This window comes from Trichomonas vaginalis, chromosome V (genome assembly GCF_026262505.1).
Source record: "Trichomonas vaginalis G3 chromosome V, whole genome shotgun sequence".
Taxonomy (NCBI): domain Eukaryota; phylum Parabasalia; order Trichomonadida; family Trichomonadidae; genus Trichomonas; species Trichomonas vaginalis.
The window spans coordinates 32,522,634-32,537,520 of NC_067207.1; the positions used below are offsets into that span (position 1 = coordinate 32,522,634).

The following is a 14,887-nucleotide window of genomic DNA, read 5'->3' on the forward strand; positions in this document are numbered from 1 at the left end:
GATGACCCAGAAAGGAAAAACCAAAGAAGATTTTTAAAACATTGTGAGAAATGTAAAGAAAATAATGGAATTAATTCAAGACGTTCAATTGCAAAACACACAACAACCATATGCACCACATATCACGAAACAGAAGATATATCAGTGGTTATTAGCTCACAATTTGCAGGAATATTATCAACCGACAAGATATTATATTACTTTTGACTTCGAAACATTAGAGACTAAAGAAGAACTTCAACTTTCTGAATGTGCAACTTTGAACGCTTACTTAAAACCATTTATGGTATCATCAACTGTCAAAATAAAGCCGCAAAGCGGCGAGGTCGTAGACCGTGATAAAACATTTACGAGGAATTTTTGCTTAACATCAAGTGATTCGTTCATCTCTGATTGGATTGAATTTTTATTTTCAACCTGTTCATTAGTTGTTGAATCAAATATTGAACAATATGAAGAATTAATGAAGCCGCAAACGGCGGGGACTTTGTCTCATACATTAAATGAAAAACAGAAGGAAGCATTTAAAGAGCTTTTAGATGAGGAATTCAATAAAGTGAATATCATAGGTTTTAATTCGGGAAAGTTTGATTTAAATTTAATTCTTCGTGATTTAAACACTGCAAAATGGAAAATAAAATCAATGCTGGGTTCTTCTTCTCAATTTAAGCAAGTCATAGTAAAGAAAACAAACTGTCCATATGAATTAAGATTTATTGACATCAGAAATTATATAGCGGGTGGAACATTAGACCAATTCACTCAAGATTTCGGAAACAATAAATCACGTGTTAAATCCTTTTTCCCTTATCAATTCATCACATGGGAGAATTACGAAGAAGAATTATATAAAGTGGAACCATTCACTCAAGATTCATTTTATTCAGCATTAACTCAAGAAACTATATCCGATTCAGATTATCAAATATATCTCAATGATGCTAAAAATTTTGAGAATAGATTAGAATATTTTATTCATTATTGTAATAAAGACGTTGAAATTATGATTGACCCAATCGATAAAATTATTGAAGAAACATTTGTTTATAAAATTGACATGCTTCATAATCTTTCTTTATCATCGAATGCATCAATGATTCGTTACGCGTTAGCATATAAGAACTTCAATCCTAACGAAACATATCCAGAAGAAGAAAATGTGGAATCAAGTTTTGAATTAACAAAAAAGTATTGGAAATATAAAATTGATTCATATAAGAAACAAGATGAAAAGGCGAAAAGAGATACCAAAAACAATGTTTCAATGGATGATTTTCAATACTATCATGATTTAATCCTTTCATCTAAATGCAAAATGTGTGGTAAAGCGTTTACATATGCAAATAAACCAACATTGGATAGAATCGATAATGAAAAACCACATACCAAAGAAAATTGTCAGTTAATGTGTTGTTATTGCAATGTCGTAAAATCAAATAAAGATGAAGATGTTCAACGTTTAAGAATCAATTTAAGAAATTATGTATTAAAAAATAATTTACCAATGACTTTAGATTCAGTTGAAGCTTATCACATTCTCCGTAATGGAATTACTGGTGGTCTATCAAATGTTCAACATCGTGTTAATCTTAAAGGAATCACGCACATTAATAAACTTTCATATAGTCCAGAAACTAAAACTGTATCAAATGAGGACACCACCAACATTATGACTCATTTCGTTGGAGTTGACTTTAATTCATTATATCCTTCATCATTTTCATCTAATCCTCATGATTTCATTCAATATACTGACCATAAAATGTATATGCCGGGAAGATTGAATGGTGTTATCATTTGTGATACAGCAACAAAGAAAGCAAAAGCATTGGGAATAATTAGAAAGAAAAATACTTTATTCGTGGCTGAAGTAAAGGGTCACATTGATGAAAAATACATTAATGATTACATAAACTTTTTACCGATAATAAGAAACTTAGATATTATCACAGATGAAAAAACAATTGGCAGTTTTATGTATAATTACATGAAATCAAACAATCTACCAGTTGACCAGAAACAGAGAAAATTAACTCAGTTAGCATCAACACACAACCAATATCAACCATTTTCTTCTTATTATCTTTGGTATCTAATAGACAGATTTCATTTTATCATTGATGATATTCAATCAATTTTAACATTTACTAAAAACACTTGCTTTAATGAATTTGCGAACGAATTTATGAACGAAAGACAAAAGGCTGAATTAGAAGGAAATAAAGGAAAAAGTTTATTTTGCAAGATTTCACTTAATGGATCATATGGTTACGATGCAATGAATACACAAAATTACGCAAAGACTAAAATAATGAATGCACAGAAGGCACGCGTTGCATGTATGTCAAATAAGTTTAAAAACATAAGAGAAATAGGTGAAGATACGTATCAAGTGATGCTTAAAGATAGATTTTATAGATGTGATACATGTTTACAAGAGGCATTCTTCACTTTAGATAACGCAAAATACTGGTATTTGGTTTTTCATTTATGATTTTATGTATAAATGCATGAATGTTAATCGTTTTCATTTCATTGAAGGTGATACTGATTCATCTTATTGGGCAATCGCTGGCGACCCAAATCTTCCTAACACTCAAGCATTTCAAGCAATTGTTACTGATAAACAATTTTATGATAAAAACATTTACAAATTCGCACCTTTTGATTTCTTTTGTTTTGATGAGAAATTTAAACCTAAATTAAAGAATAAAGCTGAAGAAAAAGCACATGAGAAGAAGTTATTGGGTTTAGCAATTGAGAAACAAGGCGATAACATGGTTGCTTTATGTCCTAAGTGTTATACATCATTCAATGGTTCAATTGATGGAAGTGATTTTAAAAAGATTGCACAAAAAATGAAAGGTGTTAGTTTACGACAAAATAAACAATTAACACCTAAAAATTATTTGGATATAATAAATGATAAAGTGATATTTGATGGTCAGAATATTAATTTACAACTTAAAAATGGGTCAATGACTCGCTTAACAATTGGTAAGACTGCATTAACAGGAGCACACACTAAGGCTGTGTGTTGTGAAAATGGATGTTGTATGCCATTTATTTAATAAAATGCCACAGAAGAGACAAAAGGAACCGTTAATGATGTTTTTGATACTATGATTCAAAGAGGTGGGCACCCTTAAAACATTTATTTTATTTTTATATAAATGGATAATGTAGATTTAAAAATTTTAATTGATGATTTAGTATTTAATCAAAATTTTCTTACTTATTATGAATTAAAAGCATATCTCCAAAAATATAATAATAATATAACGGGTGATGATATGGAATATTATTATCCATATTATGAAAATGAAATTTTGAAATATCATGATAAAATAATTTCTAAAATTAAAGACAAAATTAAAAATAATGAATATACAAAGGGAAAAACTAAATCACAACTTAAACAATTGAAAGATTTTAAAAATAAAGTATTAACAGAAGAAGATATTGATGAATTATATAAATTATATAATCCTGAGCCGCAAAAGCAAAAGGAGCAAAAACAAAAGGTGCAAAACGCCCAGGTCCTTCAGACCATAAATGAAGCACAAGCTTTAATTTATGATTCATTAGTTAAACCATATTCAGCCCGACTTTTAAATGAAGATCAACTTTTGGAATTCATCCTTCAACATAAACTCGAAGCGGGAAAGTATATTAAACCTTTATATACAGCATATTTAAAACAAATGAATAGAATACATCCAGAATTAATGAAGGAAGGAATGAAATCCAAAATCAAAGCAGATAAAATTAAACCACTTGCAACACCAAAACCTCTAACGACAGTACCTCCTCCTTCAGTTAATCCTTCATCATTCACTTTATTATATCCATTTCAAACATTAAAGAAGCAAAAAGATTTTAAAAAGGATTTCAAGATATTAAATAAACCAATTGACCCGAAAATTCAACCATTAAAGGAAAAATTTAGTCGCCCTTCATTTGCACCATATCTATATTCATACGAAATTGATCATCTGGAATATTCAAAAGGAAACGTTACTTATTTATTTGCCATTAACATTAACACTAGATATTTATATTGCATTCCGGTGAAAGGGAAAACAGAACAGGAAACAAGAAGAGCTATTCAATACTTACTAGATCATGAAAGAGTAGATAATATAAGGGGTGATGGTGATAAAGGATTTCAGGCAGCTATGGCTCATTATTTCCCACAAATTAATTTTTACTTTTCATCCTCTCCATATACGTTTCATAATAAAATAGTTGATGCGGTAATGAGAACTCTTAGAGATGCGTTAGGGGTTAACGGTCAGATATACTGGGATGGAAATCATGACTCCATCATACAACAGTTAGTATATTATTACAATAATACATGGCATAGAACAATAAACATGAAACCAGTGGAAATGAAAAATGATATTTCAAAAGAATGGGAATATATTAGAAAGCAAATGGAAAGGTTGAATGATGTTAAACGTGAACAAATTAATTCGGGGCTCATGAATTTTAAACAAGGAAATAAAGTTTTAATTCATCTCGATTATGGAAAAACTGATAAATCAATGACAAAAAGAAGACGAAGATTTGACACAATAGCTGAATTTGTTAGATATATTAACGGCAATGCATTAGTTGAGGTTAACAATAAATTAATAGAAATTCCGATTTATTTTATTACTCCATTATATTTAAATAATATTTAATTTTTTTATTTCGTAAGAAATGAGTGACAACAAAGCAGTCAAGAGTCCAGACAATGAATATAAAAAGAAACTAAACAGAATTAAATCAAAAATATGCTATTACAAAAAGAAGCCGCAATGCGGTGGGGTTGAAAACGATAAAGAAATAATCGAAAAATTAGAAACTTACCGTTCAATCCTTAAACTAAGTGAAGCAAAAATAAAAGAATTTAATAGAATAAATAAATTGATTGGAAGAGATGAATTTAATAAAGATGAATTTTTAAACTCTATCCAAATTTAATTTTTATTCCTCTTTGACAACATCTCTCTTTCCATCATTACTGCATAACCACATTTTCTCAATTTTAGTGGTTTGTTATTTTTAACATGTTCTTGCATCATTTTTATCATTTCCTCCCTTGTTATGATTCGTGGTAAATTTTGAGCTTGTGGGGTATTCATTTATGATAAAAATAAAAATTTAAATTATGCCGTTCTAAAGTTTGAGACAACATGACATTTTGACAACATAGTGGGTTATTCGATAATTAATTATTTTTGAAGAACTGAAGGTGTCACTACGTCACTCAGTGTCACTCGGTTATTTAACTTCTCTGAAAAAATGTGACAACATGACATTTTGACAACATTAACGATAACACATATTTCTGCAGTTCATCCACTACTTCATTACCTAATTAATTACAGACATAAAATATATTTAGTTCATTCAATAAATGCGGTACCACGCAAATACAGTCATAAATGGTGGCATATAATCTTTACTTTGTCCCGTTGTTTGTGTATATCCTGAAACGTGATGTGTATGGTTTCCTCCTCCCTCAGTGTTACTCCAGTAACAATCTATAGCAAACTTAACGTTGTCTTTAACATCATATCCTTTACCTTTTATCATTGCTGACCAATCCCAATATCTATGCTTATGCCAACCCGCTTGAGATGTACTTAAATCTATGTAGTGACTATGTGCAGGTAAATTTTCACCTGAAATCGTTTTACTTCCTCCTGTTTCCTTTGAAGAGTTTGCACAATACAAAAACCTGTCAACTATTTGTTCCCACGTACCGAAACCCAGAACTGTTTCTGGATTTGTTGAGTTCATTGACGTATAAATAGAGCCTATAGGATATAATGTTTGAAGAATTTCAGTCTTTAATGTTTGAAGCTCTTTTTTGTCTGCTTTCTTGTCATATAAATCTTGAGCAGTGAATTTAATATTATGTTCATCCTTCATGACATAAACATCTTTACATCTAATGTTTCTCATCGTCGTTATGTTGTCATCCGATGTTAAACCTTGTGGAAAGTTAGGAGGTTTACAATATAATACATCCCCACCAGTTTCTTCAACCGTTCCTTCAATACTTTCTATAGCAACAGTTGTAAAACTTGTATGTGTATGGTTCTTATCTGCCTTCTTCATTAACTCATTGTTAACATAAGTTTTATCTGCTTTAAGGTCTAAACATTCTGAAACCCATCCTGTATCAGCTTTAGTTTTTAAAATCTTCGATGTCCGTCCATGATACCATTCAACCCTTTCTATAATTTCATTATCTTTTTCATTGACATATTCCTTATCTGCCTTCTCCTCTAACCCACTAGCCACAAGTCCCTTATCTGCTTTCTCCTCTAACTCACTTACCACATATTCCTTATCTGCTTTCTTCATTAACTCACTATCCACATATTCCTTATCCACCTTCTTCATTATGTCATTTAGGAAACCTTTTATGAATTCCTCATTTAAATTAAATCTTCCAATCTTCAAAACTTTAGGAAATGCATTTAATGCGTAATATCTTTGTTCTTCTGGTGGAATTGATGTTATATCATCCGTTATTCCTTTAATTTTTGAATTCATAAATAAAATTTCTTTTATATTTGATATCACTGCACCACCCTTGCAAACGAATTCAAAATGGTCATTTTTCAATACTATCTCCAAATCTCCATATTTCAACCTTTGCGTTTGTTCTGCCGTCTTTGAATTATATGCATATGTGGCGTATGTAATGGTTTGTGCCTTAAGTTGCTGTGGTTGCTGTTGTTTAATCATTTATTATGATTTAAAAATAAATATTTAATCTGTTATCTCATCAGCTATTTTTTCTATTTGAAATTGCCATAATATTTCATTCATGAATTCTAAATCACAATCAAATAGGTCAGTTATTCTAAATTTAATATTTGATAAATCTTTTGAATGAAGAATAAATGAATTCCCGGATAATTGAAACGGATATGATAAAGAAAATATGTTTAAGTTGATGGATAAAATGTTTTGTATTGATGGGTAAGAGTTAGGGTCTAATGTTTGATGTGAAAATCTCATTGGGGTATTAACTTTATCACATTTGATTAAAATGAAATCGGAACCAGTGTCAGAATACAAAACATCCCCAACATCTTTTTCAAAATTTAATATCCCAACAATGAACGAAGATGAGGAGTACAAAATTTAATTTTCAGCGGAAATTTAATAAGGTTATTTATTTCATCAAGTTCAAAAAAGTTTATCGGGTTTGATTTAAAATTTTCTTCATACCATACGATAAATGATTCATTTAAATAACTTAAAATTGTGTTAATATCCCATTTCGTTATCACATTATTTATATACATATCATACGTTTTTTCAAGGTCATCTTTAATAAATGATATATATCTGAAGGGTCTAAAAGAATGGGATTAAATTTACCACTCACAGAAACGAGAGTAACATTATAAATTCCACTAACTGTTAAATTTAATTCACAACTATTATTCGAAATATATGATAATTGACATTTTTATTACGATTAAAAATATGGTAAAGCGTTATTTTCCAGTGATAAATAAAACTAGAATAAGATTACCTCAAGAATTCATAAATTCAACGAATAAGAAATTCATTCATGTTATAAATTTCAGTGTTTTCAGAAATATGAGTCAATGTCATATTCATCATCAGGTTATATTTCACTTCATTCAAATTTAGTTCAATCAAACCCATATAATGACCATTTCATAAGATTTTCAGATGGTATTAAAAATGTAATTGATAGATTAAAATATGAACAGATTGACAATATCGAATTTTGGAATTTTGGTTTAAATATCCCGATGGAAAAAGATTGAAGTTAAAGATAAAGCTGATACTATAACAAAAACAATTACAATGACCGATCCAGATAGTGGGGAACAAAAAGAAATAAAACAAACGATAGAAACTGGTGAAAGGTCAATTATTATCGATTATGATTCAAAGGATTATTATTCGATAATGTTAATGCTTGAATATTAAATAGCCTTAACAAAGAATTTTTCAAGTGATATTTTATATTCATCAACTATTTTATTATAAATATCATTATATGTTAAATGAAGTTCAGTTTGTTGTTCCGTTCTTTGATATCTTAATTGTGCTAATATCCTTTATAGGATTTATTTTTGCAACTGTTCCGCAGCATGAAACCTCATCATCTATGAAAATTGAATCTTAACGTCTGAATCTTGAACATCACAAAGAATGGCGATAATGTGAATTAATGATTCATAAGGTAAAATAATTAAACCGGATTGATCAATTAAATTTATTATTGAATCATAATTATTAATTATTATATCACGGTAAATTTTCATTAATTCAGAATTAATGTCTATTTTATATGGGTTATCAAGTGGTGCTGGGTATGTTGGATAAGTGGGAATTTCAACGGGTTCTTTACCAGGTTCAGATAAAATGATTGAGTCTCCATTCTCATGGTTTTCTTCATTCTCCTCATTCTTCGGTAAGTCACGAGTTAATAAATTTGGTTGAGTTGCTGACCTTGTTAATTCGGGCTAACATTAACTTTAACATTTTGAATAATTCGTGATTTATCATCATTTACGTTATAACCAACCGTAATCTCTGCTTTTGCGTTTGTGTTCTTTTGACTTGTGAAACGTCTTCTCATTTATAATTGAATAAAAAAAAAGAAAAATATATTTAAAGTTTTATTTAGTTGTTACGGTAATATCCCAAGGTTCATCATTGTTTGCTTATACTTTCTTTGTAACTGCACCAATTATGTTATTGATATTGCTTTGAGTTTCTTCCAGTCTTATTTTATCATTTACAATATCTTTAATCATTTCATTACATGCATTCTTAAAACCATCTGATTTTTCTAATTTACGTCTATCACTTTCTTTAATTAAATCAAAGTTATAACCTTGTTGAGAATAAAGTGGTTTCTTTATCAATTCCTTGAACGCTTCTGCAAGTGAAGATGAAGAAATTCTTGCCACCTGAATTGGTTTAAATTCTGCTTTCATTGCTTCTTTCTGTTCATTGAACACTGGATCGAATAAAGCAACTTTAAAGAATTTCTTAGCTGGAATTTCAGGTCTCAAATTTGCATATTGACCATCAAACTGATTAGAATATCGTGGTAATCCATCCGGTCCTTCTTCAATAGCGTTTAATTCTTCATTGAAATAAGAATATGGATTATGACGGTATGAATTAATTGGACCATGTTCACCTTCTCCAATGTATTGTTTAACAGCTTTTCCATTTTCATCAAATTGCATAGGATAACATTCATTATATGCTTTACGTTTAGGATAATCCGTCATTGTTAATTTATACCCATTTATGACTTTAATATTACCTTGACCATCAGTAACGAAAACTTCATTTATACCATCAGGTTTTCCATTTGGACCCGTAATGTCTGCTTCGTGTGCTTCCCAATTTGGACCATGACGTTTGGCATATGCTTGAGCTTCTGGTAATGTTAAAACGTTTCTCATTTGTTTAACATCTTTTTGAAGACCAGCAACAATATGAACTAATTCTTTCATTCCATCAGGAACTTTCATAGTTCTATTATATGCACCCTTTTTGTTTGTTCCTTGTTTTAATGGAACCTGTAGAAGATTTGCTATTTCTGTCATGTTTAATTATAAATAAAAAATAAAAATTAATTATAAAAAGTTAATCAAATTTAACACTTCCTTTATTTAAATCAACTATTATTTTTCCATGTTCACCTAATTGCTGATATTGTGTGTAAAGTTCATTAATGCTCATTGGTAAATTCACTTGATAAAGCATAACGTTCAACTGTTGACGACTAAAACCACTGAAAATGAAAAGGGTGGACAGGTTTGATTTAATGTTTGTGCTTAATGCTTTAAAGTATTGAACAGCCATAAAGAATGAACACTGAATGTGTCGACATTGAGTTAATAACTGATTAAAATATGATTTCTCATTTGTTATTAGTTTTGATTTCACCGCATCATCTAGAAAAATGAGTGAATGCAAAAATTCTCTATCAAAATTTGAAATAGAAAGTGTTTCAAATAATTCATCCCGTTGTTTATCAATAATTTTATCCTCTAATCCTTGCTTCTTGATTGTATTATATAATTCTTTATACATTAAAAAGTTTTTTAAATAATCTTCTGCTTCTTCTTGTGATAAATAAATAATTGGAATTTTGATTAAATGCTTTAAAGATTCAAATGTATCATCTGAAGGTGAACCTGAACGGTTGATATAAATTAACACATGTGAATGGGGGAAGTGTTAGCAATAATGATAATTTGTTTTAATATCGTTAATGTTTTACCTTTATTTTGTTTACCAATTGCTGCAGTGATTGAATTTAAGTAACATTCAGAATATGGAATTTTCATTAATTTTTCCTTAGATAGAGCATTTCTATTATCACTCAATGCTTCATTAATCATATCATCTACGTATGTATTATATACTCCCGCTAATTCTTCATAAGGGGTGGATGAATTTAAATCCATTTAATCAAAAATAAATTTATAATTTTATACATTTCTATTCATCAAATTTCATCATATGAACTTCTATACTGTGGTGGTGTACCTGTTGGATGATATTTCAAACCTTCGTCCGGTGTCCATGTCCAATATGTAGTCCTAGTAAACCAAACCTGAGGAGGATTTGTCACCTTTGAACAGTAAGTGTCATTTTCACCCTGAATGATTGGATAAGCTTTCACTTGTACTGTAACTTGTGAATTGAAAGTTTCTAATCCATCAAAGAATATACCCGCTCCATCACGTTGAACTGGAATAGTGCATAAGAATGAAGTTTGGTCTTTCCATGTTCTAGCTAATGGCGTGCCATTATCATCATTCAGTGGTCTAGTTAATGAGTCCTCGTATTCTTCTGTGCATTCATTCACTCCATCTAAATCAGAAGCTTGAAGCATACGTGTAAAGAATATGTCGCCCACTGTGGTCATCGCTTGATCGGGGAAGTTTCTGGAATCTATAGTGACCTGAAGACCTCGAAGCATTGGATTTTCTAAAACTGTTCTTTGCATTGCATTCTTCGGAAATGTTAACACAACATCTGTAACATTATGAAGAGCGTATGAGAAATCTGAGCTGATACCTTCAGGAGTGATGCAACCTCCATTTAGTGAACGAACGTCAATATGTTGAGCTGGAATCATGAATGGATCTTCCTTACTGAATAAACGTGGTATTGCTTTAACTGATTCTTCAATTAAACCGTATCCTGGTGTAATGCATTTATCCTCTAAAACTTCCATCTTTGTGCATGAAATAATAACGTCATCAACTGTTGCGTCAGCAGATGTGGCGGCTAAGCCTGTAATTAATTTGGCAGAAGTCCGAATTTGTTGGAATTTGCGATCATATTTATAAACATGATTCATAATCTTTTCATAATTTTCATCAGTTATCTTTTCATAAACATAATTTTGTAAATCAGCAACTCTTAACGGGTCAACCTGACAAAATACTAAAGTATCCCTGAAAACATAATATTTAAGAATGATTTCACCAAATGATTTAGGATAATCATCGAACGCCTGAAATGCTAACAAATCATTTACCGGAATAATCATATCAAAAGTGATATCAACTTCTTCATTTGCTTTCTTGAAAACTTCTGAAGGGTCAATATATTTACCACATACTGAGTTATCATATTTTTGAACATTATTATATAACGAATGAACAAACTTTTTAACTTTCCTTTCTGATTTTGGTTTATATGTTGCAAATGCGAAAGATTCACGGGCGCAATCCATCTGAAGATAACCAGCATCACCTCTTTCGGTTTCTACTTCTAATTGTTTAAAGCTTTGATTTGATGATTTGTAACCAACGAATAAACGCATGCATTTAAAAGCGGCATCACATGTGAAAGCTTTATTTGAAACTAGAGTTGCTTTAACTTTGCGTTTAATATATGTGTCACCTAATTGGTTCACATCATGAGCCGGATTTGTAATTCTTAAATGAGTTTGTTTATCATCAAAATATGGAGCATCAGAGTCATAGCATGAACTTTCAAGTTCTCTATAATATCTTCTACCATCATTCTTTGCGAATATTTCATTTATCTTTTCGAATGAATGAAACACATTTCCATTAATCGGTTTAGTGTTTGGCACCAAATAGTTAGTCGTCATTTATTAATAAATAAAAAAATCAAAATTGAAAGATGAAAATGAATTTTTAATTTTAATGAAATAATCAACTATGGCTGCAGGATTCTTTAAGAAACTGTGGGATAAAGTAAAAAGAGGAGCGCATAAAGTTTGGGAAACAATGAAGAAAGGAGCAAATTGGATATTTAAGAATAAAGAAGCAATTAGTGACGTTGCTGAATCAATAACGCCAAAAGCTGCCCCAATAAGAGAAATATTAAATAAAGGAGAAAAAGTTTATCAAAGACTACAACCGATACTAAGATAAAAATAATATTTATTTATTTTTCCACTATTTACCTCCTATTTTATTAAGTATTCCTTCAGCAATTCCACCAATTGCGTTACCTGCTTGTGCTCCCATCGCCGGATTACCTGCTTTAGTACCTAATACTCCACCTATGATAGTTCCTGCCGTTTTCGCTACTGGTGCCAAAAAGTTTGCAACGGGTTTAATAATATTTTATGAACCCAACCTGCAGCTTTCTTAATTCCATCCCATAATTTTTTAAAGAATCCTGCCGCCATTTCTGATTTAATATTAATTAAAAAATATATTTCATCACTTATATTCTAATTTTTATTTAATGATAAATGAAACCGATTTTAAAAATAAATGAAACAAAGGAGGATGAAATAAATGAAAGTGAAAATGTTCAACAAAAAATAAACGTTGTTAAACCAATTACTGAAATAAAAATTTTTTCATCTGTTGAAGAATTTAATGACTATTATGCTAAATAAAAAATTATTTGAAGAATTGACAACATGTAAATTGAATAAAATGTTTAAAGTTGATGGATTCAAAATTTCAAAAATAAAAGGAGTGGTTAGTTTGAAATCTATTCCTCAATCAAGAATCACCTCATTAATGAAAATAGATGATTTAACAAAAAGAATAGAAATTATTGAAGAGCGAATAAATCTAATTATTGATTTCATAAATCATGACTCGTTGAGCCCGGGTCCTTAAAGCCCATCACTGAGTTCAAGGTTATATTCATCAAATATTTCATTATTAAATGTAACTTCTGCTAGTTTATTTATTTTTTCAATACGATCATTTGAAAGTTTATCATTTAATTTTTTCTGAAGTTTTTCATTTTCTAGTTCTGAAACTTTATTTGGATGATATTTAAACCCGTTAAATTCTTTTTCCTCAGTTTTGATCACTAATTTACAAAGAACTTTTGTGGTTGGAATTCGTTTAAACCATTTATCATTAATATTTGTTATAAATTCAATATCTGGAATTAATTCCCAAATTTTTGCATTTTCAATTAATTTATTATCAAATGAAAAAGCAATAGGTTTAATATTAAACTTACCTTTATAATATAAACTTTCTACATAATCATCGAAATAAACATCTACTTGTTTAACATTTTCAAGAATTGGTGAAAAAGCATCCATTAATTGATTGACGGTTACGAATCTTGATCCACTCATTTTCTTACGAATTAAAAAAATAAATTATTTAAAAATGTAAGACATGAATTTTTAAAGTTTATTTTTTATTCATGAAAATAATTATTTCTGATTTCTTTTATTCTCTCGTACATACTAGATTTGAAGAATTCAGAACATTTCCCATAATCTCCTAAATGTTTTCTTATCTTATTGGTTTTCCATTCATTATATGAAACTGAATAAACTTTATCTTTATCTTTGCATCTTTCATCACTTCCAATATATTTATATTTCAATTTTGATTTATTGGTTTCATATTCATTAGCGTTTAATAATTCACAGTCTTCCTTTTTAAATAAATGTTTAAGATATTCAGGATTAACAATTCTATAATATTGCTTCCCTTTAAATCTTTGAATATAAACAGGAACACCATCCTCTAAAATTCGATAATCTATTTTATCTGGTTTTACTTGTTGGGTCATTTATGTAAGAATAAAAAAAATAAATTATTTTTAAAAATAACTTTAATTTTTTAATGGTTTATTTTTTAAAAATTTTTTATTTTTTATTTCATTATGTATGGGCTGAGTGTAAATGTCTTACAATTTTGAAAATTTTTTAAATCTTGATTTATTCAAAAACGTAAGAATAAAAACCGTAAGAATCATACATTTTTTACTTCATATGTTAAAAAAAATGATACAAAATCGCTCGATATTGTATGAATTCTTACGTTTACAAAAAAAGTCACAAAACCCATCATATCCTACTACTAATGTTTTTCACTCATTTTCAATTGAATTTTGACAAGTCAACTCTTTGCATGGTGAAGACAATTCATAAAAAGAGTTCATTAAATTTAAATTTTTTTTCAACAGTTGTGATGAATTATTGAATGTCGCGTCATATGTACCCACTTAATTCATATTCAGATAATTTTTTTAGCCAATGCAATATATTTTTTTTGTCTTGAAGTAAAAGAACTTCTTAAATCTCAATTTTCCTCTCAAACAGCGGTTGTTTAAAAACGCTCAATTATTCATCGACTTAGTATTTTATTTGTTTTTAATTGAATTGTGTTGCTATAGATATTTGATTTAATGCCAGATGGGCGTAAGTACATTAACATTTAAGGAATTGACTTGATGTTCTACTTCGAAATCGTTGAGGTGTAATATAATAAAAAGAAAAATGTAATTTGATTTTGAATATAAACGTTATTTTCTATATTATCAATTCCTTCTTCATTTACATTATTTGTTTGTGAAGAATGGCAACATTTATATTTTAATAAGTCAACGAAAT

At 29.2% G+C, this 14,887-nt stretch overlaps 7 protein-coding genes and 2 pseudogenes across 9 annotated transcripts, besides 1 other annotated feature; 5 read left to right on the plus strand and 4 right to left on the minus strand.

The window, feature by feature from the left end:
* Nucleotides 1-11,086: part of a mobile genetic element that runs on past the window's edge.
* TVAGG3_0444230 (DNA/RNA polymerase superfamily) lies at nucleotides 1,058-1,687 on the plus strand (the record flags this gene model as incomplete). Its single annotated transcript, XM_051234334.1, has 1 exon — nucleotides 1,058-1,687. A coding segment is annotated over one exon (630 nt), but the record flags the coding sequence as incomplete, so codon positions are not given.
* Nucleotides 1,988-3,071, plus strand: TVAGG3_0444240 (annotated as a pseudogene). The gene has a single exon. A coding segment is annotated over exon 1 (1,084 nt).
* Nucleotides 3,174-4,691, plus strand: TVAGG3_0444250 (integrase core domain containing protein family; the record flags this gene model as incomplete). The annotated part of the gene is made up of 1 exon (XM_051234335.1): nucleotides 3,174-4,691. One exon carries the CDS (start codon nucleotides 3,174-3,176, stop codon nucleotides 4,689-4,691), a length of 1,518 nt encoding a protein of 505 aa, XP_051104065.1.
* On the plus strand, nucleotides 4,711-4,974 carry TVAGG3_0444260 (uncharacterized protein; the record flags this gene model as incomplete). Its single annotated transcript, XM_051234336.1, has 1 exon — nucleotides 4,711-4,974. One exon carries the CDS (start codon nucleotides 4,711-4,713, stop codon nucleotides 4,972-4,974), a length of 264 nt encoding a protein of 87 aa, XP_051104066.1.
* TVAGG3_0444270 (phage tail repeat-like family) lies at nucleotides 5,404-6,753 on the minus strand (the record flags this gene model as incomplete). The annotated part of the gene is made up of 1 exon (XM_051234337.1): nucleotides 5,404-6,753. One exon carries the CDS (start codon nucleotides 6,751-6,753, stop codon nucleotides 5,404-5,406), a length of 1,350 nt encoding a protein of 449 aa, XP_051104067.1.
* TVAGG3_0444280 (uncharacterized protein) lies at nucleotides 8,721-9,620 on the minus strand (the record flags this gene model as incomplete). Its single annotated transcript, XM_051234338.1, has 1 exon — nucleotides 8,721-9,620. The coding sequence occupies one exon, from the start codon at nucleotides 9,618-9,620 to the stop codon at nucleotides 8,721-8,723; it is 900 nt and encodes a 299-aa protein (XP_051104068.1).
* TVAGG3_0444290 lies at nucleotides 10,512-10,918 on the minus strand (annotated as a pseudogene). Its single transcript has one exon. A coding segment is annotated over exon 1 (407 nt).
* Nucleotides 11,087-11,413: 327 nt separating the features above from the next.
* Nucleotides 11,414-12,151, minus strand: TVAGG3_0444300 (uncharacterized protein; the record flags this gene model as incomplete). The annotated part of the gene is made up of 1 exon (XM_001308921.2): nucleotides 11,414-12,151. A coding segment is annotated over one exon (738 nt), but the record flags the coding sequence as incomplete, so codon positions are not given.
* Nucleotides 12,152-12,221: 70 nt separating this feature from the next.
* TVAGG3_0444310 (uncharacterized protein) lies at nucleotides 12,222-12,437 on the plus strand (the record flags this gene model as incomplete). Its single annotated transcript, XM_001308920.1, has 1 exon — nucleotides 12,222-12,437. One exon carries the CDS (start codon nucleotides 12,222-12,224, stop codon nucleotides 12,435-12,437), a length of 216 nt encoding a protein of 71 aa, XP_001308921.1.
* Nucleotides 12,438-14,887: the final 2,450 nt, after the last annotated feature.